The 23023-nt window shown below is 41.9% G+C and overlaps 1 protein-coding gene across 6 annotated transcripts in view; it reads right to left on the reverse strand.

Annotated features, from left to right (window-relative positions):
* Positions 1–252: 252 nt before the first annotated feature.
* The window catches only part of arhgap32 (Rho GTPase activating protein 32), a 169347-nt gene continuing 146576 nt past the window's right edge, over positions 253–23023 (reverse strand). For all 6 annotated transcript variants that reach the window (XM_062960952.1, XM_062960953.1, XM_062960950.1 and 3 more), the window contains 9 exons: positions 20745–20827; positions 16689–16796; positions 15273–15418; positions 14114–14315; positions 13381–13526; positions 12844–12918; positions 11313–12194; positions 9641–10614; positions 253–7598 (listed from right to left, as the gene is read on the reverse strand). In XM_062960952.1, the coding sequence (XP_062817022.1) occupies positions 5334–7598; positions 9641–10614; positions 11313–12194; positions 12844–12918; positions 13381–13526; positions 14114–14315; positions 15273–15418; positions 16689–16796; positions 20745–20827 (4881 nt within the window). In that variant the 3' untranslated portion in view covers positions 253–5333. The remainder of the gene's footprint in view (positions 7599–9640; positions 10615–11312; positions 12195–12843; positions 12919–13380; positions 13527–14113; positions 14316–15272; positions 15419–16688; positions 16797–20744; positions 20828–23023) is intronic.

Consider the following 23023-nt stretch of genomic DNA (forward strand, 5'->3'; position numbering starts at 1 on the left):
GCCATGAAAGCCTTCGACAACATTATCATCTTTGTTAGTTCTCATAACTGCACTGCCTAGCTAAGATTACTCTAACCGAGCTGGTGTTGAACAATTAACCAACAAGTGTCAAAATATTCATCACCCATCTTGAAGGACTGCAGAATAATATTAACTGTTGCTGACTTCTCAGTGACTCTGAAATTCCTCGCTTTGACCCGATTCTTATGTGACGCAATGTAGAGAAAGAACAAAAACACAGGGACCACAAAGTAAGTTTTAACCTGGCTTCATTAATTGCTGAGCTGTACATCTGAGTTTTGTGGGACTGTCAGGTCGGTTGTTGGTTTTTTAATAGCACAAGACACCTCAAATCTGATCATAGCATTACAGTACAAATTAAAAAAAGAAAAAAAGGAACACATCCGCTCCGTATCAGTGTGGGAAAAAAAAGATATTCTAAATATTTACAAGAGATGGATGGGAATAGGATGTCACAAAGATATTTACATTAAAAGAGCATGAGCTCATCAGCATATACATTTTACACCAATTTCTCGCACACAAAAGTATAAAATAAAGAATAAAAAATAAGACACTATATAAATTAAAAGAGAAGAAGAGACCGAGAGATCACCCAAGTCTTTCTTGGGTGGTTCTCTTGTGTGGCTCAAAAAAGACAACTCAAGTTTTTCCACAGCAGGAAAGTAAGCTGCACAACAACCATTTCTTGTTCATTTTGCACTGGAACTATACAATATAAAACTTACTGTAGACACTGAAGTTACTGAGCACATGTCAAACTGTACCATGCCCGTTGCCTCAGTTTCCATTGCACAAGGTTTTGGAGAAAATGTCATGCTAAAGCCGCCTTGAAAAAGCAAAACAGAAACCAAAAAGTCTACATTTTTGTTCCCTACCATATAATGCCACACTGTTGTCAGTCAACACTTTGCCATCAACGTACCAAGTGAAATGAATGAGGTGGGGCTGAAAGAACACTAGGGTTGCCAGGTTGGATAGAAGGTGTGGTTTGATCTTGAACTGATCAAAGAGCCAAGAAGATGCACAAAACTCTGTCAAGTTAGAGGAAGGTACCTGTCCCCTCTTCCCTTTTGTTCCCGTTCAGCACAGCAGTCCTTCCCGACCCGGCCCTTGCTCTTTGGTGGGCAATGGGAAGAAGGGTCATAGAGAGGCACCATATTCTTAATGCTAGCATATCTGTGCCTCTCCCTGCTTTGTGATGGTCAAATGACAGTGGTCTTGTGAAGGGACAGCTGAACACTGGCATTTGAAAGCCAAGAGAGGACAGGTACCTTCAGCCTGATTGACAGACTTTTATCGTATTTCCTTTTGCTCCAAGTCAAAGCTGCTGGAGTCTCATCTTGTACCCAACTGACAATCCTGAAGAATACACAAGGGTCCAAGATCTCTTCTAGCTACAAGGGTACATTATTTCAAGCAAATTCTGGCTGTCAGCAGCAATGTCTGCCACAGCTGTGCAATTTTCGTTGTGAACCCCTCCAGGTAATATGCCATCTCCCCTGGTTATGTTCTCAAAGGCCTAGGCACAATTGTTTTCACTGTCATCTGCATAAAATTTTAACCTGATCATTTTTTTTACTATTATGAGCAACTACACAGGATCACAAGTACCTTCTACCTCTACTGACAGAGCCCACAATGAAGCCCCTGATTTTGCCTCTTGGCAGACATGCAAAGTTGGTTTTAGAAGCGTGTGCATGAAGTGAGAGCGAAATTGCAAACCAGGCCTCTAAGGCTGGGAAAAAGCAGCTTTGCTGAAATCTCAGCAAGCAGATAAAGGCAGTGAGTAGTAAGGATCGAGAGAATTTGCCAAACTGGGGTTCTTGTCAGGATAACTCTTTTGCCATCAGGCAGGCTGCTACCGGGGATAAGAGCTAGGATTTATGGCTGACTCTTCACCTGGCTTTGGGATTCTTTTGGAGGGCTTTCCCTACTTCTTCAACTGATAGGAAGCTGTCTATCTATTCCCTCCCCAGTTTTTAGCTCAATGGAGGTTACTACTCCTGTGAGAGTGGAGCTGTGACTGGGTTCCACAACAAACACAAGGAATGGATAAAGAGGCAGAGTTCCCTAAAACTCTGAGTTCCAAAATTAACCATAGTACATGAAGAGGACTGCATAGTTAATTTTATGGCTTTCTTAGCTAGGCAGGTGAGCTGAGCGGGATTGGTGGCAGATTTTATTTTTGATCAAGGCAAGGCAGTGGCAAAAATATAGGGGAACAGGCAACTGTCACTTGCTCTTCAAGCTTAAGAAACATTGACTCCCTTTTATGGTCAAGGCTGCTCAATCACACTATTGTGCAGCTCTTCTTGGGAAGATGGCCCTCAAATCATTTGTGATCACACACTAAAATCCTAGGTGACACATACTATACAAGGGAAGACTGAATTCAAGGTATTGTTTCAAAACTAGGCTAGATATCCTGACTGTGGGGCAAGGGGGCTGAAAGTGCGGTTTAAGGAAATGATTTGAAAGTAATGAGCATCCGAAACCTAACCTGTGAGGCCCTTTCTCTTGACCGGGTGAACGGAAACATTTTCAATTTTGGATTTTGATTTCTACTGCCACTGGGCATGAAGATGTACAAAGTTTACAACTTTACAATAAGTTAGCTTGCTTCTGATCTTACCTGGAGGGCAGATAACTTAAGGCCAATATATGGAGAGGATACAAGGAAAATTAAGGCTTTTGTGAAGACAGAGGTTTGCCCTACAGCTTCACTACCTGAACATTTTATATCCTAAAACACAATAGTTATGTTGTTACCTTAACCCCCCAAGAGAACCTATGCAGCCATTTTTACAGTGTGAAGAATTCAAATGTAAAAATTATATGGGTTTAAAGAGGAAACCTGTGTGGGTCACAGCAAGGATTCACTTGAATGGATACGCAAGGACTCCAAACAGATGGTGGAACTGGCTTGCTCCACACAACTAGCAGGCTGGGATGCCTAATCTATATATTTTTTATTAACCTACTAAATCAAAAAGATTTAAGGTTCTTTATAAGGAGGGAGAAGGCTGAGGTAAACCTGGTTCACAGTGAGTTTTCTGGCCACTAAACATACACTTAGCACATTCAGGAATGATACCCACTTAAAACAATGTGGAGACCTTGAAAATAATTCATACCACAAGGATAAACAAAAGAGACAGACTATTCTTATTGTGACAAACCAATCTGGGAGGTCCAGAGGACCAAACAACATGTTGCCTTTAAGACAGATTTTGTGCCCCTTCAAACATTTTCTTATTTAAAAGTATGGAATGCCAATGAACAAAACTTATGCTCTAAGACAGTGATTCCCAAAGTGGGCGCTGCAGCAATCCAGGGGAACAGTGATGGCCACAGGTACATATATCTTTCTGTTTAATTGCTATTAAAAAAAATTAAAAATTAATTTCCAGGGCGCGGAGTAATATTTTTTCTGGAAAGGGGGTGGTAGGCCAAATAAGTTTGGGAACCACTGCTCTAAGATGTCTTCCTTCTAGTGATACTCATCATCTGCAAATGATTAAAAATCTGTTCTGAGCACATCTTCTGGACTTAAATTAAGCTACGGAGTTTTGATGATCCAGATAAAGAACACATTCGTACCTGGGCGGGACTATAGAGGGGCTTTTTTCATGACAACAAGCAGAAACTCAGCATTTTGTCTACTGGAATGCTGGATTTTTTGATGGCGTAAGTGCATAACTGGGGTCTTTACTGTTCTGATTCCTAAGATTATGCACAAGTCTGAGGTCTCTACTTCCTCCCTTTCCAGAAAAGACATCATGTTTAAAAGCACTGGATATTTATAACTTCACCACAAAAGCAAACTAATATACGGTTCTGTTGCTACAGATACCTAAAAAATAAGGGAGATGGTACACCAGCTTGTGCACCTCACCGCCAATCTAAATGCTAAAAACATATAAGGTGAAATCATCCTGTGGCTTCTCAAATGCTAGGCTGTGGCTCAATCATTAGATATGGTAGCTGGGACTGATCAAAGGTGGGCTCTAACAACATCTGGAGGGCCATGGGTCCTTCATATCTGCCTCAACAACACATTAGACAGGTGTGTGCTGCAACAAAGTTAACTAACCCTTAGGTCAAGCCAATTCAGGACATGAAGAAGTTGGGTCACTGAATTCGCAGGTTCATGGGTGCATGTTTGTCATAACTAACAAATAATCAGCAATGAAGACAGAGGCGGAACAATAATAATTACTTTGTGGACTTACTTTAATGGGGAGTTAAATCAGCTTGCCCATTCCTTATGCAGAATATACTGCAACTCTCCCTACTGAAAGCACTGGGAGCTGGGCTGGGCTGGGCTACTCTTTCAGTTGGGCTCATCCAGCTGAGGACTGCCAAATATCCAGTTAGAGGACTACTTAGGGAAACAAATTTGTCATGAAAGGGGATCCTAAAATGTTATAAATGTAAGTATTACCTGTCAGCTTGAGTAAATCAGCTCCATTCAAAATAATGCTAATCATCCTGAGGTTTATATATCCCAATCTTTGAAGCAGCTAAGAATGGATTTCTTAAGAGAAAGCACTGAAACAGACTAGATCATTTTGCTTTTTCTTTCCACCTCCATGGACCATATCCAATTTTTCCCGAAAACTGACCGATTTCAGATTCGAGCCGAATTTAACAAGCACTGAGAGAACATTTAGGGGAATGGGTACCATATTATTATTATTATTATTATTATTATTATTATTATTATTATTATTAATTTTAAAAAATCAAACATGGAACAAATAATATAAAATAATCTCTTCCTAGAGTTTAGTGCGTGGAGGCTAAAATACCAAGTTCAATTATGTATGAAAGCTTGTCATTCTATAAATCTCTCTATTGGTCACATATTAAGGGACTTTTACCTGGAGAAGAAATATCCGTATCAACTGATAAATACATATTATCATGCACAGGATTCTGGAGAATAGTGACAAAGCTATAGGTCTGGAAATCCAAGGATGTGAGAACCCTTCACAGCATATCCCCTTTCCTATATTTCCAGCTCTAATTTCCGTTTATCTCAAGTTTAAACAAAAGCCTGCATGATGGTTGCAATCTATTGTTAAACAATATGAGGGGGGGGGGAACGACACTATACATTTGCAATATAAAAAACAGTAAGCAGCATGGTGGAGGGAGGGCTGGAGTTGAGTGGTTTGGGGGGGGGGGCTAATGGCAGGAGTTGCTTTGATGCATTTTTTTAAATTTTGTGTTATCACTGAAAAAATAGACCAGTCCACTGTCCAGCAGGGGCTGCTTACTCTCTATCCCTTCTTCTGCCACCCAGGTCACTCTGCGTGGATCTCAGTCTCTTGCCGCTGTAGGCAAAGCTCTGTGGGAAGGAAAGCTCCTTGGCCCAGGGCTGTGGCGTAAGTCCTACTGTGTGGGTGAGCAAAAGGGGGAAGAAAGCCCCCTCCTCCAGCATAGCCCCCTCCTCTTTGGTGCTGAGGCATGGTATGGTAATCTTCCAAGTTATCATACTGGGACACAACGGTCATAGTGCTTTGGCGTTTGCCAAGGGTTTGGTACGGGTAAAGGAGGCCACTGGGGTCCCGCTCCCCGCTCTCCAGGTGTTGGAGTCGGAGGCTGTGGCTCCGTTCCGGTTTAGGAGGAGGTACTGCGGCAGGCTGTCCATAGTGCTCACTCTCCTTGTAGCAGTCTCTGGAATGCTTTTCTGCAGAAGCGGATGGCCTGGGTCGAGGTCGCTCCACATCAGGCTTGTCCTCCGCCAGTTTTACCTCTTTATGATTTAGTCTCGAGGCATCGTGAGCAGCTGGGACATACTTCCCACCAGAGTGATGATATCCAATGGATTCTGACAATTCCTGATGGCCCTTTGACCGGTAATCGGGATATGATGGTCCATTTTTGGAATCCAGGGGCTGCCTATGGCTCGCTTCATGTGGCAGGTGTGTTCTGTGCTCTGCTGAATTACAGCTCACTTCGTGTTGCTTTCGACTCCTGAGGCTGCTTTGCTTTTGAGGGAGACAAGGTTTCTCCGACTGCCCATTCCCATAGTTTCCATGGTAATGGGCTCTATCGACATCAGGTTCTGGATGGGGCACATAATAACGTTCGTCTCCCTCGGGGCTGCCTCCCTTGCCTGGGTATCTCCCTTCTTTTCCATCAGCAACTGTAAGGAGTCCAGTTTTCCCAGGATCAGATTTGCTGCGCATGTGAACAACATCCACAGTTCGTAATTCATCCTGTAACGAAGGGGCGACGTTGTCATATTGGGACATGACGGGCCCTTTCACTTTCTGGCGAGCACGGCTCTCTCGACGGATGGACTGCATCCGATATTTTTCCATGTCCTCCAAATCCCAGGAGACATACATGGGCTTGACATCGGGAGCAGGTGGGACATCCCTGCTGACGAAGCTGTGTTCTTTACCTGCCAAGTGTCCAACAAAGCCTCCCCGTGGATATGGGGGTAGGCCTGGATAGCGATAGAGACTTTTGGTCTGCTTGGAATAAGATGCAAAGTCTCTGCCTGGGAAAGGATGAAACTGCCTCACTCTCATAGTGCCATAAGGATCCAGGTCATAAAGTCCACCATCGGCGGCAGTATAGCACGAAGAGCCAGATGAGCTCGAGTAGGGGCTATACCGGTAATGAACCCGCCCATTCTCAAAGTAAGGCTGTAGCTGTGTGACATGATAATCTGCATGGGGCTGATATGGCTTATATTGGTAGAGAGGTCTTGGGCAATAAAGGGGCTCATCATCAGGAGGCACCTCTGTACGGGAGATGGGGACTGATCGGATCGTGGAGGGAGCAGTCACGTGCAGCGAGTGCACTCTACGGATGGTGGGATAAGGTGGGGTCTCCTCAGCATAACTAGAGCTCCTCATTGGTGGGCTCATGGAGGACACGTATTCCACTCGACTGCGAGGCTTGGAGTGATGGACAGATGCGCTCTTCCCTTGAGTGGCATATGCACCATACCTGGAGCCCATGGAGGGAGCGGTCTCTGCCAGAGAAGGATAGCCTGGGTGTTGCTCAGACTTGCTGTGATACAAGTGCCCTGGCATGCTTTCAGCTCTGTATTGATGGATGGATGTTGGCTTGTGATGCCCACAGTTCTCTGATGCTGGAGGATCTGCAGTGTTCTCTGCCTTTGGATGAGAGAAATAGGTAGACTGAAGGGAAACCTGTTTAGGTGGTGGTGGAGGTGGTGGTGGTGGCAACATTGGATCCTCTCCTGTTAGTTGCAGTGTGGAGGGAGCCATATAGGAATGGTATGTGGCTGGGTTCACAGTGTCCACACTGTTTGAATGCATTGCTGCTGCTATTTTACTTTCCATTGTTCTCACAGGAGGGACTGGAGGGGTAAATCCATAAGACGATGCAGCTGGGACAGACTCAGACCTCAGGTGCAAAGGAGGAGCCCTGGCATTCTCTCGGGTCTTTTCCAAATGCCCTTGGTGAAACGTGGCCACTGGGGTGGCTGATGTACACTGGATTGCGGCACTGCCCTCAGGAATGAAAATAGGAGCCGGTTCAGCTGATCGAGGCTCAGGGAGTTTCTCTGCAGTTGCCTCCCTTCGTACCTAGAATAAGAAAGGGGAAAAAAAAAATCAGTTTTAGCCCATTAACACCCTTTGAACTGAAGGCAGGCTCAACTGCTGACAAACTAAGATGACTTTTCTGTGGAAGCAGATAAACTGTACTGAATCTCTTTCTTATTCAGACTAAGAAGAAATTCTCTGTAAACACAAGATACATGGCAGGCTGACTGCACTGCTGGCAAGTATTTCTTGACTCGTTAAGATTTTGGCCATACTTTTCCACTAACACCCTCAGAGTGGAGTAAAAATGGTCCTATAAAAACACACTGGAATTTCTAAACACTAATGTTAAGGGTTCACAATTTCCTAAGAAGAACTGAACAAGGCTTATATTGCTATCCAGACAGGTAACTGATCAGCTAAAAAAGAAAGATATTAAACCTCTGTGGGACCTCAAAGAAGGCTCTGCTTTTTGTTGGGATTCAGGATTTAAAAACTTCTGTGATAATTAAGAATGCCCCCACCCCAGGCATGCCTCTTATCTTTTACCACTAACTTCAGGCTAGGGTTGTTGGGAATTGCTCTCCTATCACATCCATGTATTCTTGGAGGGATGAAATTCAAATCCAAATCTTAAGGAATTTCTTATGCACCTTTCATTACTCATATGCTGCTTATATTTTATGTCTGTACCAGTATCATGACCTGAAAGGTAGTGGAATGAAATATGGAAGCACAGTAACTGCATGCAACAACAGCACCACCTACTGCAAGCTTGTGTACATAGCTGCTTCTCCTGTTAAATGACAACTCAAAATCTATAAGGAACTGAAGCTGAAATTTCCTATATAAGCACTGAATTATAAACATCTTACTTACAAACTACATATAATTAATAATGGAGGTGAGACAAAGAAAAGTGGGAGAAATCTACACTTCGGAAGGGAAATTTACTCCTGAAAGAGTTATCATGAGGAAAGGAGGTTTCAACTGAAGCTTTCTCACCAAGCCTCATTTCCACAACAAGCCAAATTTGTCAAAATCTGATTATCAAAGAGACAGAAAGTGAGATGAAATCGTCTGAACAGGGGCACACAGTATAATAAACACAACAGGAGTGTTAACCCTTCCCTATGCTATCCAAAGCTTTTATATCTATCTATCTATACCAATGATGGGCAACCTTTTGCGCTTGGTGTGGCAAAATTCACCAAAAGAAATCTAGCATGTATGTGGGTGGTGTGTCACTTCGAGAAAAAAACCATAATTTCTCAATATGTATAGTTTAAATAACAAAAATGTATAATTGTAATATATAACTGTATTTAATAAATCAAAAACTATTTACTACCATTATTTGCATGTACAACAATCTATGGTACCTCTTGCAGTTTCCATGCTGATTTCTCTCTATTCTAGTTTCAATGTAGTCATGAATAATGAATAATATAATAATAATATAATAGTAATAATATGATAATATACTACAATAATAATAGAATAATAATAGAATGATATAATGATAATGTAATGTGCATAATTCCCATGGAGTAAACAACAAACCACTGGACCTAATCACACCCAATTTGGCCACAAAAGACATAGTCATCCAAACAATCTGCATGCAGCAGCGTTTCAGCAAAAATGGCTAGGCGTGTCAGTGCTGGCACGCGTGTCATAGGTTGGCCATCACTGATCTATGCAGTATGTTGCACATACATATTTTGCTGGAGTTACACTTAAAAATGTACCTGTTCCGACTTATATACAAATTCAATTTAAGAACAAACCTACACAGCCTACTTGTTAGTAACTTGGGGACTGTCTATAGTTGACTTTTCTTGTTAGGAATGTTTTCTTGGTCTGAGTTGATAACACACTCAAAATATTATAATATCTCTTTTCTAAGAGCAGCTAACTTCAAATACATTCACTTTTCAAACATATTTGACACTTATGTAATATCTCTGGAAGGTTTGGAAGAAAGGAGAAACATTAAAAGTAAGGTATGTGGGGATAAATGTTAACACAACTTTAGTGCTGGACAAAGAACACTGGACACACATGCTCAGGGTATCCTTTACCTGATTGAAGTCACAAGCAGCTTTAGTGGCCGGAGCTTGCCCCATGGCTGGCTGGTAGTCCCCTGGTCTCTGCGGTGGAACTTGGTGGCTGCCTGCAAGAGTGTACTCAGCAGTCGCAAGACCTGCTTCATCCCGAGCGTTGCTAGTGCTGACTGTGGTCGGCTGGGGAGGAACAATGTTCTGATTGGTGTCGATTTCAGTGGCTGCTGTCTGGTTCTTTGCCATATATGCCAGAACTGTGGCAGCTGTTCTCTCTTCAGAAGTTACAGGAGGAAACTGGAGTTTGTCATCTGCCGTGCTGATGGGAAAATGAGGTTTGCTATTATGGACTTGATTCTTCTCCAAAGACAGACAGGGATGGAGGGGAGGGTTTTCTACAAGGATCTCTGTGGTGGGTGGTTCTGACTGAACAGGTTCTCTGGTGCAAGGATCAGAGTGGTTCTGACCCTCAGTTACAGCAGAATGAGGAGGATGGCGTGTGTCGCCCAACATGCATGGATGGAAGTGGGCATGGTCCCAACCCATACTGTTGCCACTATGAAAGTTTCCAGGTATGTCAGCAGGGAGAGGGGGGTGGTCCCGAAATCCTGGGTAGCCAACATGGAGGTGATTGCTACCCTCTGCCATGCTACTGTTTTGATCAGCAGGGAATCCACTCCTGTGGTGATCTCCAGATGTAGTAATTGGAAAATTTAGTTGGCTCTCTATCAGAGAAGAATAGAGGTGGAACTTTTCTGGGGTAATGCCAGGATATGGATGGAACTTTTCTACCGTTCCACCGCTCTCAGTCTCTGTGCAGGTGGCACACTCAGAATGAACATCCGGTTTCTTCTGGGACTGAACAGAGGCTTGTTGGGCAGATTCTGCCAGGGCTAAGGCTAATATACGTGCAGCATTTTTTGGAGGAGGAGGAGGGACAACAGAGAGAGAATTGACTGGAACAGCATCCTGGGGGGAGTCGAGTGTAACTGCTCCTAGTGGGAGGAAGGGTAGGAAAAAAAAAGAGAATAATTTATGTTATCCTGTAAGGAGATTGAGCAATTCCTATAGACCATTATAAAAAAAATAAGGGCTCCTCCAACATTTGACAGTGGCAACTTCTTGGCGTGACAAAGTGCATCTTCTGAGCCATACATGCAAACAGGATAGCAGTTCGATGTGAAAAGCGCAAGAGATTGTCTAAAAGTTCCTGTTGCACTCCTAGAGAGCTAAGCAGTAGATAATGCAGAAAGGGAAGATCCGATCCTTGGATAGGATCTTTTGTACAATTTATTCACAGGCTATTTGGGGTCAAAAAAAGTCCCTTCTTCAAGTACAGCCAGATTTATTTATTTAGTTTTAGTTAAAAATAGGTTTATCAGGTGGAAATCTGATATGGAAGGATCGCAAGAGATCATTTCATTTTATGAAAGAGTGAAAAGATATAAGGCTATACAAAATATTCAGGCATTTATTATCTCTATATGTATCTGTGATGCAGGGAGGCGGCAGAGAAGCTTGGGGTTCCTTTAATGCCCTCTACTAGAGCCTGAGCAACCTCCACATGCTCTGGAAGACACAGAGTCTGGCTTTTTATCACCAGATTTTCCCCCTTGTTTAAAGGCACGCAGAGAAGTGAGAGAGGCTTGTTGCTTGTGAACTTAAAGAAAGAATGGAGGAAAACACACTGTACCTGGCTGTGTCTGTCCAGAAGGTACAGGCTTACTCTGGCTGCTGCTGGGCATGGATTGTTCCATCTCTTTTTGAAGATCTAGTTTCTTAGCATCTTCTTGGTTCTGGAACTTGTGTTGGGGTCCTTCACCAGGTTTCATGTCATTATCTTTTAATGGGGATGTTACCAGCTGGGGTGGAGGTATGGCCGCAGCTTCACTAATGTTCGCATTTCCTTTAGTCCAGTCTGAAGAGCCTGTATTTCCAGACACCCCTCCAATGACAACATCTGGCATTCGGCTGTTGATAGTGAAGGAAACTGGCTCTGAGATATGCAGTGGTGGAGATCTGATTGGCTTTCGCCCCATCTTGGGGGAAAAGGCATGGGAGACTTTCTCTGAGAAAGACTGGGGTTTGGGTGGCTTTGCTTCTGTTGGGCTCAAGTCTAGCGTGAAGAAGGGACTCGTGGTCTTCTCTTGAAAGGGGGAAACTGGTTCAGAGCTTGTGGCACTGCCAGGGGTCTGGCATTGGCTGCCTGAGTCTAACTCCTTCTTAAAGGTACTTTGCTTGTCCTTATTGAAGTCTACTGACTCCAGGAGGGAAGTGCTGCTGTCGAGACATTCGGACTCTGCTTTTGGTGGGCTGCATTGGAAAGACATGGGGTCAAAATCCAGACTAGCCACCCCGATTTCTGGTGGGCTCAGGTCAACATCCTCAGATGACCGTGGAGAGATGAGTGCAGGAACATGGATATGCCCCTCTTCCCCATCATTCCCATGGCCGTGGGGAAGGTTATCATAGGAATTGCAGCGGTTCATGTTTCCCAGGAGGTCCCCATTAAAAGAAGCGGACAATGCGTCACTGCTAGACCTTGGTCTTCGCGGTCGAAAAAGTTTAGATTCACCTAGCAAGAAAGAAGGCAAATTCATATTAATGTATTATAGTCAGTTTAATCACAAACACTTCAATTTTATAAAATTATTTTGAACAGTTGGGTAAAGGTAAAGGTTTTCCCCTGGCATTAAGTTTAATTGTGTCCAACTCTGGGGGTTGGTGCTCATCTCCATTTCTAAGCCGAAGAGGCGGCGTTGTCCATAGACACCTCCAAGGTTATGTGGCTGGCATGATTGCATGGAGCATCATTATCTTCCTACCGGAGTGGTACCTATTTATTATTAATATTTAAAATATTTGCATATTTTCAAACTGCTAGGTTGGCAGTTACATTATATAATATACACAGGTTTAGGCTTTCTTCTATTATCTCAATAATGAAAATAAATGTCTGCTCAAAATTTGGTCCCAAGTGTTTCGAGTTGAAATAGCCTTCTCCTTTTTTGCCCCATGCCCTTGCAATCCTTCTGCTATTCTTTTTACTGGAAGTGGAAAGGAATACATGCCTGGACAATTGCTATTTTGGATAATTTAAATGCTAAGAGGCATCTTCTAAAACTTCTACTAAAAAAATGCATTTGGATTATTAAAAATAAAGCTGACCGCTTCTTTCCCACATCACTGAAGTGGAATGGACCCAAGAACTATCCCCATCTTACCATCAATAGCATGCAAAGAGGAGAGGGACTCTTCACTTTTAGCTGAGCGCAGGGTCCCACTGTCTCCTCGCCCTCCTGGACAGCCAGAAACAGAACAGTTGAATGAAATTAACAAATGGTCATATATCTTTTCAGAGACTGGTATTTCAACAGAATATAACACAATCTTTATAGAAGTATTTAAGAAAAATCAAGCATCATCATCTGAATGAAAACAGGTGGCGAGTCTAGTACTTTCTTCAAACTATGCAAACAGTGTATTTTACAACAATGGCTAAAGAACTCCAGAATATAACTGGTGCTGTGATGGTGAGGATATCACATATGACTTCAATGATGCTATTTTACAACAGATCTGGAAGTCCTCCAGACACAATAAGTGATCACAGTGAGAACTATTTTAAACCTACAAACAGATACGTAGTAATTCCATTATTTAAAACAAACAATACAAAGTACTGGGGGGTAATGAAAAATCATCCCTAGCCCTACGAACTACCTGTTCCCTTTTCAACCAAGAGCAAGGCACACCTTTACCTGCTAGGGCGATGGCTTTCATTTCGGAGGGTTCGCTGGGATTGCGCTGCAGTTTCCGTTTGGAGAGTGATGAGGATTTCCCCAAGTTGAAGAAGGAGCGCCAGCTGCCCACAGGTGACTTTTTCACCTTAGCGGGTGGCCTCTTTCTGTAGTGGGACAACAAGAAGGAGTTTCCATTTAGAGGATGTTCTAAAGTGGGCAATGCATAGAAAAGGGTGGGAAATTCCCCCTACACCCTCTTTGAGCCAACATCTTCCATTTAAAAAAAAACTCAGGACATTTCTGGTTTTGGTAAGAAGGTTTATATGGCCTGTGTCAAGGCTGGGATGGCTGAAAATATCTGTTGGTTTTTGGATATTGCCTGCCCTGGATGTTTAGCAAGGTGATAGGATGGCGGATGGCCATCTCCCAGGGATGTTTTGTTTATGTGATCCTGCATGGCAGAATAGGGTTGGACAGAATGACTCTTATGGTCTCTTCAACCATTATTATTCTATGATTTCATGTTAAGTACCGTGACTATAGTCCAGTAAGAGGATTGTAATGCAGATCACCCTCAGGATACAATGTCTACTAGAGATTATCAGGACAGCCTAATCTCCCTTCTTTTCTACATCGGTATTTCACAACTAGCCTCCTGCTATTGTTCTTCTATTGGGGTAAGGTCTTGACCTGAGGTATATAGGCACGCATTGATGCATCACACAATACATAAACACAGACAAACTTCTACCTTTCCGATGGAAAGTCTATGATAGTATGGAATTTTCCTTGTAGAGCAGCCGGTCCTTCTCCCACTTCGATGTACTTGCTGTCTGCCACAATAGGGGAATTTATCTGGGCCTGAGTCCTCGCCTGAGCTTCCTCCAAGGTGAGTAGCTTTGTGGAGGGAGAAGACACCAGCAGGGATTTGGGCCGTGACAAGGAGCTGTGACCTGCCAGAAAAACAAGGCAAAGGGAAGGTGAGAAAATATGTGGGAAGAGGGCAGAAAGTAAGGATAACTTTATGAACCAAAGTCAATGAGATATCTCCAGAATTCAACATTTTTGAGGTCAATAATGAAAATGTCAGCTCAAGCATGTTTTATTCATGCAACTTCTTTGAGAATGGTCTGCCAATTGACTACACTATGCAACATGATTTTTGTTATTTCCGAATTGGTTCTATCATAAAAACATGGAACAGGTTTATTAAACTGCTAACAGTTTGTTTTTGTAGGACATCCTGCAATACATTTTGCTATTGTTTTTCAATGATTATCTCATTGAGTCTCAACCAATTCAACCCAGTTTGTAGTAGCTACAACAATGAAGTTTCTGGAGTATTACAACTACTTTCAAAGTAAGTATCTCACAGTGAAATAGGAATAACACTTTCAAACCAGGAACAATTTTTTCTTCAAAATTCTTTACATAGTATTATTGATTTTTTATCATGTCAGAAGTGACTTGAGAACATACTATAAGTCGCTTCTGGTGTGAGATAACTGGCCATATACAGAGACATTGCCCAGGGGATGCTCAGATGTGTTACCATCCTGCTGGGAGACTTCTCTCATGTCCCCACAAGCTAGAGCTGACAGACGGATTCAAACTGGCAACCTTCAGGTCAGCAGTCCAGCTGGCACAAGGGTTTAACCCACTGCGCCACAACAGCTCATTAGTGTTATTGATACAGAAGCAAGGTACATCTTGCCTACATGAAGTCACAGTTTATAGCCATCTCAGCAGTGATCCAGACTCTAGAGTTCATGCCAAAGAATGGGCAGCTGACACTTGTTCAGTGTTGGTACCCAAAAGGATTTAAAAACCTATATGTCTAATGGACAAAATATTAATATTCTGTGTTATTGGAACCCATTATTTTGAGATTGTATTGGAGGATAACATACCTGCACTCTCTCGAATGACTGAGCTTAGCTTAGAACTGAAAAGAACATCGACATGATTGAGGATGAATTCCACAACAACTGACTGGATTCGCACCTCCATAAAGGCAGCTGTTCCACTGAAGCAAGCAGATTCTATCTGCTTTGATCTAAGGAAATATAAGAGAGATTAAATATTAACAGCCACTACAAGCATGATAATCTTTGGAACAAGATATCCCATCACAATCGATATGATCTAAAATATGTTACTACCCCATTTTACAAATGCAGACATTTATTTGGGACAGAATAGGGAACCTGTGAGTTTCAAATATTGTTGGACTATAACCCCCATATTCCCTGGCCAGTGGTTGTACATATTGGGGCTGATGGGAGCTAGAGTCCCACAACATTTGGAAGATTTGCACTCTGGGTTTAGTGGTTGCAGTTCCTTCTTATGAAGTTTGCTTCCTTTGAAATGTCCCTCCTTATTTTAATTTTCATACATTAGTTTGTTCTAATCAGTCTTATCTGTCAATGGAATATATCACTCCAACTTGTCCCATAGGCCAATGTTATTATTGTGAATGGGAAGAAAATCTCACTAAGACCTTTAATTGTTTCACAGCTTAAAACTGTTCTAGTTGCTAATGAAGTACCTGCAAATGATATCCTTGAAAAAGGAGATTTTCAGTGACAGAATGACAAAGTACACAAGCCAGTCACAATGCAAATACACACATAATGGTGCAGAGATGTTAGCCCACAGCCTGCACATCTCTTCTATTTTGTGTACATCAGAGTTGGGTGAACTGTGGGCCGCTTTCAGACCTTGGGGCCTTAAAGTTTACCCATGAAGCCACTAATGGCTGCAAGGTGTTGTCGAAGGCTTTCATGGCCGGGATCACAGGGTTGTTGTATGTTTTCCGGGCTGTATGGCCATGTTCTAGAAGTATTCTCTCCTGACGTTTCACCCACATCTATGGCAGACATCCTCAGAGGTTGCAAGATTTATTTTTAAATTCTTCAGACAATTTTTATCCAACTAAATAAACCAAATTGACCCAAAATGATTCAAAAACCACTCCAAAATTCAGTAATGTTTCATTCCAATCCCTCCCAGCTTTTCAGTGTAGAGCAAGAAATTAATTTTCTATATTAATTTCCATAGAAACAAGGAAAGCTCACATATAAACTAGGCCCACTGGGCACATACTGCACATACCATTTAAGCTCTATAGGTCTAATCTTGAGGAATCTTGAAGTTTCTATTTAATAGCACTCAAGCAAGACTGTGACACAAAGTAGTCTTATACGCCAGGTAAAAATCATGACAGGGTTATACAAAAATACTTTTAGACATTACTTCTCATTGTCTTGTGTAAAACAGTTCTGATTTAAGATAGTGCCTCTCTGATCTGATACAAAAACAGTTACCTTAGCAAGTTTGGTGCCCAGACAATTGCCAGGTTCTTTGTGTGCATGTTTGTGATGGCACAGTAATCGGCAAGATGAGCCAAATGCCTCATTAGGAACTCTAGCGTCCTAGAAAATTAAGGAGAGCTATTACTAGTAAAAGGAGTCATTTTATACAGAGATTACACTGAGAGACTTTAGTGTTGTATTTAATTTTAATGCAAAATTTTAATGCAAAATTACACTATACTGGCTAGACATTTATCCCAACAACCAGACATTAGGAAAACTCAAATGTAGCTCCGTCCTTCCTCCGAAGCCACCAGAGGGAGCTTTTGCGATAAGCATCTAACTTATGAATTGTAACAGAATTAGCAACAATGATAAACAAACATACAGATCTCTTTAAATTCGTCTGTGCAGGGGGAAATAGCACTGATTAAACGAATCAAACGAAAACATGAAACACGGATTGCATCACAACCGAAGCAAGTTGAATATGTGGCATTCCCTTTTTTCTAACGGCGAGAACAAAAACTTTTGGCCTTTGCGGATAGATTTTGCTCACAGAACTGGTTGGTGAACCATTCAAAGAAAGCTGGAGGCTAGTGATCTTTTGATAAATGTGCTTCACGCTTCATGATGTTTGAGAACAAAGCAGAGTTAACATTCCTTTGATTCCGCTTCCCGATTTTCAATTATGTGCAGTAACTAAGTCTGTTGCTCGGGGCTGTAAGTAACTCCAAGGTCAAAGGACGGTTACATGGCTGCAGCACAGCTGGAAAGGAGTGCAGTGCCTCTTTTTATCAATATGAGAATAACCCAGTGGTAGGATATGACAATCTTCCATTTGGTGGGCTGTTTCAATAGGATATATAGCATCCGCCCTCAGTCCCTGCCCCCACTAGAATTGTAGATGACAAAGACGTAAAATCATCTAAGTTGGAAGAGGTCCCACATCCAATCTTGCCCAATACAGGATCTCAAGTTAAAGCATCTCCAGTAGAAAGCCATCTAGTCACTTTTTGAAGACATCCAGAGAAAAGGAACACAGTACCTCTCTAGGGAATCATCACACTAGAGCTTGGATTCATTTTAAACCCACTTTAAACCCACTTTAGGGAGGGGGCTTTAAACAGCTCAGCTAAACAGGTCCCGGGCCTCACCAAACTAAAGCCCTAGAATTCGGCAGGAGGCAGAAACAGGATTTAAAGTGGATTCATGCTCTAGTGTGATGAGGCAGTAGGTAAATGGTTCCATTCTCTAACAGTTCTTACCTTCAAAAACATTCCTTGTAATGTTCAATCAAATCCATTATTTGTTTATTTATTTATTTATTTACAGTATTTATATTCCGCCCTTCTCAGACGCAGAGGCAATTTAACCTTCTCCTGAGGGGATGTTCGATTCTGGCCACAGGGGGGGAGCAGCTGCTTCATCATCCACTCTGACAGCACTTCCTCATTCTAACGTCGTATATTAGTTAAACTTGCCTCCCCACTTTTATAAGTGGTACCTTATTTCCTACTTGATAGATGCAACTATCTTTCGGGTTGCTAGGTCAGCAACGAGCAGCGGCTATTTTTTATTTTTAATTGACGGGTGCTAACCCCGCCACGGGCTGGCCTCGAACTCATGACCTCATGGTCAGAGTGATTTATTGCAGCAGGCTGCTCACCAGCCTGCGCCACAGCCCGGCCCCTGTAAGTAAAACCACTGGACCTGACTCTACTCTCTGGGGTAGCAGGGCACATACCCACATTCTCCTCTTTGTGACCACCCTTTAGATACTTAAAAGAGAGTAATCATGACACTCCTCAGTCTTCTCTTCATCAGACTTAACTCCCTCAACCTTTTCTCAGCCCTTCCAAGCAAAATGGCTGGTGGAAGATGTGTGTGGAGAAGAAGGTGGTGGTAAAAGAGAATTGCTCCATGGCATAAGTGTAGCCAGATAAACCACAAAAGGCATCCTACATATCTCTCAGTGGTCCTTATGTTATTGCTGTAAGGGAGAGGGACAATTACGGTGACCAGTAAGTAGCCATATTGGAATGGGAGGGAGAGCTGCATGAAATCTCAAGTTGCTTTGCAGGGTAAAGGAAGGAGATGTCCTAATGGAACTTTACAGTAAGGCTTTAGGATTGAGAATTAGGTAATTATGAAAGAAACAGAAGGCCTGTCCCATATTCGACTTGGCAACAATACTTTCAGCTCACTTGATTCTCCGGTACATCTCATGTTCTCCATGTGTCTCCTCCTTCTAATTCTCTATCTTAACACATACACAGCCTACACTGCAGAAAGGTCACATGTCTTTACTTTTCTTCCTCTTCCTGCCACTGCCCAGACTGAGTCCAAACACACCCAGTCATGAGTAATGGGGCTGGGCTGTGGTGCAGGCTGTTGAGCAGCTGCAATAAATCACTCTGACCATGAGGTCATGAGTTCGAGGCCAGCCCGTGGCGGGGTGAGCACCCGTCAATTAAAAATAAAAAATAGCCCCTGCTCATTGCTGACCTAGCAACCCGAAAGATAGTTGCATCTAGCAAGTAGGAAATAAGGTACCACTTATAAAAGTGGGAGGCAAGTTTAACTAATTTACAACGTTGGAATGAGGAAGTGCCATCAGAGTGGATGATGAAGCAGCTGCTCCCCCCTGTGGCCAGAATCGAACATCCCCTCAGGAGAAGGTTAAATTGCCTCTGCGTCTGTCTGTCTCTGTCTGATGTGTTTATGGGCATTGAATGTTTGCCCTATATGTATATAATGTGATCCGCCCTGAGTCCCCTTTGGGGTGAGAAGGGCGGAATATAAACACTGTAAATAAATAAATAAATAAATAAATAATGGGGAGGAGAAATGGGATGGCATTACACTGAAGAAGAGTTAACAACAATCCTGGCTATTACAGGCAAAAATGGGACAGCATTTCAATTTGCTACTGCAAAAGGTATCTTATTACCAAAGAAAAATCTCAGGCATAACCTATTAGCTCTGTTACTACCTATTTTTTGTTCCTTCCATGCGAGTTTCTGCAAACAACACCCCCTCCCCCCAAACAGCAAGAAAACCACAGAATCTTCTATTAATATTCCCTGTCTCCACAGAACATGGAAAGGACATGCTGTCTATCACAACGTACCAGAGACGGTTTCTATATTTTACTGTATGCTAACCACCACTACCATAAATGCTAAGGCAGCCAAGTGCTCCAGGCCTAATTGGAGAAAGCCTTGAAGGATTTCCCAGTCAAACCGCTTTTCTGACTCACTTTTGCCAGCATTCCCTACTTATGTTTATTGTGGATAGTATTGGAATTCCACTCAATGAATTAACCTAGTTGCCTGCTGCCAATTTTAACCCATTCACTCTCCCAAGTATAGACAGGCATTTTAAAGCTTGTGTTTTATACAGTTCACCTTAATTGACAGTCAAATTTCAAGATGATAGCCCTATATTCCTTGTAATTCCTACTTCACACAGTTGATCTTTTCTAATTTGACCAGATATGCCTCCTGTTAAAAATTCTGCAGACTTTATAACTTCTCCTTTCCTTGGCAAAATGAAATTGTTCTGCTTCTCTTCACTGTTTCATACTTCATAGCATGTCAGTGAAGATTGTGCAGACGATATACTGTTTGTCTTGTTACTGATCTAATTAAAATAGAAGTCAGCTTTATGTAGCTATACATCTTTTGTGTGCATCCAACCATTTAATTTAATACATGAAGGAATAATGCTGCTTCAGTAAGCCGGCCATCTTAGTGGGTAGAAAATTGGAAAGCAAACAGAAAAATGTTAACGTTCCCTTTTAGCAGTGATTATATAAAACATAATGAATGTGCAAAGTAGTTTAGAAAGGAAGACATCAATTCAGAATCTAACACACAAAACAATGTGGATTTAATATAAACAGGCAAGGCCCATCTCTGTGTTCCTGGAGACAGAAGGATACTGTCAAACCTGCAGGAAAAGAAGTCCCTAAACATAATTATAGGAGCACTGGATATTAGAGAACCACAGAGAGTGTTAAGATAAAAAATAATGGTGTATTCAAAAATAATGAAGAATGTTAACCTGTAGTGAGGTGGGGGTAATTGCTGGATGACATCATGGATTTTAACTAAACGTTCTTCATCTGTTGCGGCAGATACAGCATCCTGGGAGTAAGGAAACAAGGAAACAAAAACATAGTTCAGATCCATGCCGTTATTTCAACATGCCACACAACTAGATGTCTATGAAAGTCATACGTTGGGGTGAAAAAATAACTAATACAGTGATACCTTGAGTTAAGAAACACAAAGTTGTGACAAGGAAGCAGAAAGTGAAGAGACAGAAGTATCTTTTTCTGCATTCTCTCCCCCTCTCTCTTCATGAAGTCAAACAGACCAGCGTAAAAAAAAATAATAAATCAAAATCAACTAAAGCAGACAAGAGTATGAGGCACAGAGGCTGCTCCCTCAAAGCCCTAAAGTACTCTTGTGCTAGCACTCCCTCTCACGCGAGCCCTTAACCCAAAACACTGCTGTTTTGTCAAGGTGAAACAGGGCCTAACAATTGCTTTTAACTCAAAACATCCTTAATTTGGGATATTCTTAAGTCAAAGTTCCACTGTGTTGTCGAAGGCTTTTAGCAGAGCACTTGATGAACCAGCCTGGACACAGTATATTATTTGAGAACACAGAAATGCTGGACCATTCCAACAACTATCATGTCAGACTACACAGAGAAGCCATTGAAATCCACAAGCATGTGGACAACTTCAACAGAAAGGAAGAAACCATGAAAATGAACAAAATCTGGCTACCAGTATTAAAAAACTCTAAAATCAAAACAGTAGATGGGAACCAACACTCTGAGGGCAGAGGACAGCTAATGACTGAACAAAGGATGCCCCCAGGCAAGAGACAAAACCTTTCCAATGCTAATTAGGGTGATTAACTGAAACATTAATGCTGGCTCCCAGTGACAAAGGACTCTTGCCACACCCTGGACTCTCCACAGATATATATTCTTTCCTTTCCTTACTTAGTTTATCCATACCTCACAACCTCTGAGGATGCCTGCCATAGATGTGGGTGAAACGTCAGGAGAGAATACTTTTGGAACATGGCCACACAGCCCGAAAGACATACAACAACCCTCAAAGTTCCACTGTCAATCAATTTAGTAAGCCTTGAAGAAACATTGTCCAGTGTTAATCCAAGTACAGTTTATTTCTCACTGCTAGGACATGAAGGTTTAATACTCCTGGCTAGACCCAACTGAATTTACCTACTGTTGATTTGACACTTAACAACTGATCTAATGGATCTCCTCTAGTGAGACTAGCCAGCAGATTTCAAACATACTCTGCATTCCAGATGTCTCAACTCTCATCTAAAACCACAGAGAGCTTCTGCAAGAAGGTGCAGGTAGCACTAGGTCTACTTCAGTATAAGCCGGTATCAAAGGCAGCAATGTATCTTAATTAGGCCACAATGATTGGAAAACAGGAAAGTGTTTTATGCTGAGATAGATCACTGGTTTTGTCCAGTTGATCCATTGGTATTTTTCTAAAATGGCTGACAGAAGCTTCCAGTGAATTGCATTTAGATAGGAGACTACCCTTGCCATTGGAAAGAAAACAATATTAATAATTATTAATTTTCTGGTTAAATTATCAGGATTCTGTAAATTTGGTTTCTGCGTTGAATACACTAAACACACACACACACACACACACACACACACACACGTGTGTGTGTGTATGCGTATAGATATAGATATAGATATAGGTGCAAAAATCACCAGATGGCATTTTCTGCAGAATAATTACATTGCAATATTTGGGAAAGTATATGGAGGGATGAATATTCATTTTAGTAAACATCACACATGACAATGAGTCAAGGATTTGCTTCACTACTCCGCAATATGTTAAAACGTCAAAGAATGAACCCAATAATGTTTGACTGCAAAGGAAGTGTTTGCCCTTCAATATTATTTATTATTACAATATTTTTTCCAACTGCAGCACAGTCAAATCAATCTGTTGCTCCTCCCATGTTTATGCTTATATTATCATTGTGAAACAGGTCAGGAATCACCCAGTGAGCCCCACAGCAGATAATACAATAATAGAATGCCTTTCAGTAAGACAACTTAGCATATTTACCTTGCAAATCAAAGAAATGAACATTAGAGGTCCTGGAAAGCTGTAAGGCTTTTCTCAAGAGCATATCAAGTGGAAAGAATGGTGTTATACAATGCACCTGAATAGCTGTGAATGGATTCCCATAAGAATATGTAAGATATGTTTACAGGTAGTGTGCAAATTCCTTATATGTAAGTTTAACTGAACTATTTCTAAA

The sequence above is a fragment of the Anolis carolinensis genome, unplaced genomic scaffold, assembly GCF_035594765.1.
Source record: "Anolis carolinensis isolate JA03-04 unplaced genomic scaffold, rAnoCar3.1.pri scaffold_8, whole genome shotgun sequence".
In the NCBI taxonomy this organism is placed as follows: domain Eukaryota; kingdom Metazoa; phylum Chordata; class Lepidosauria; order Squamata; family Dactyloidae; genus Anolis; species Anolis carolinensis.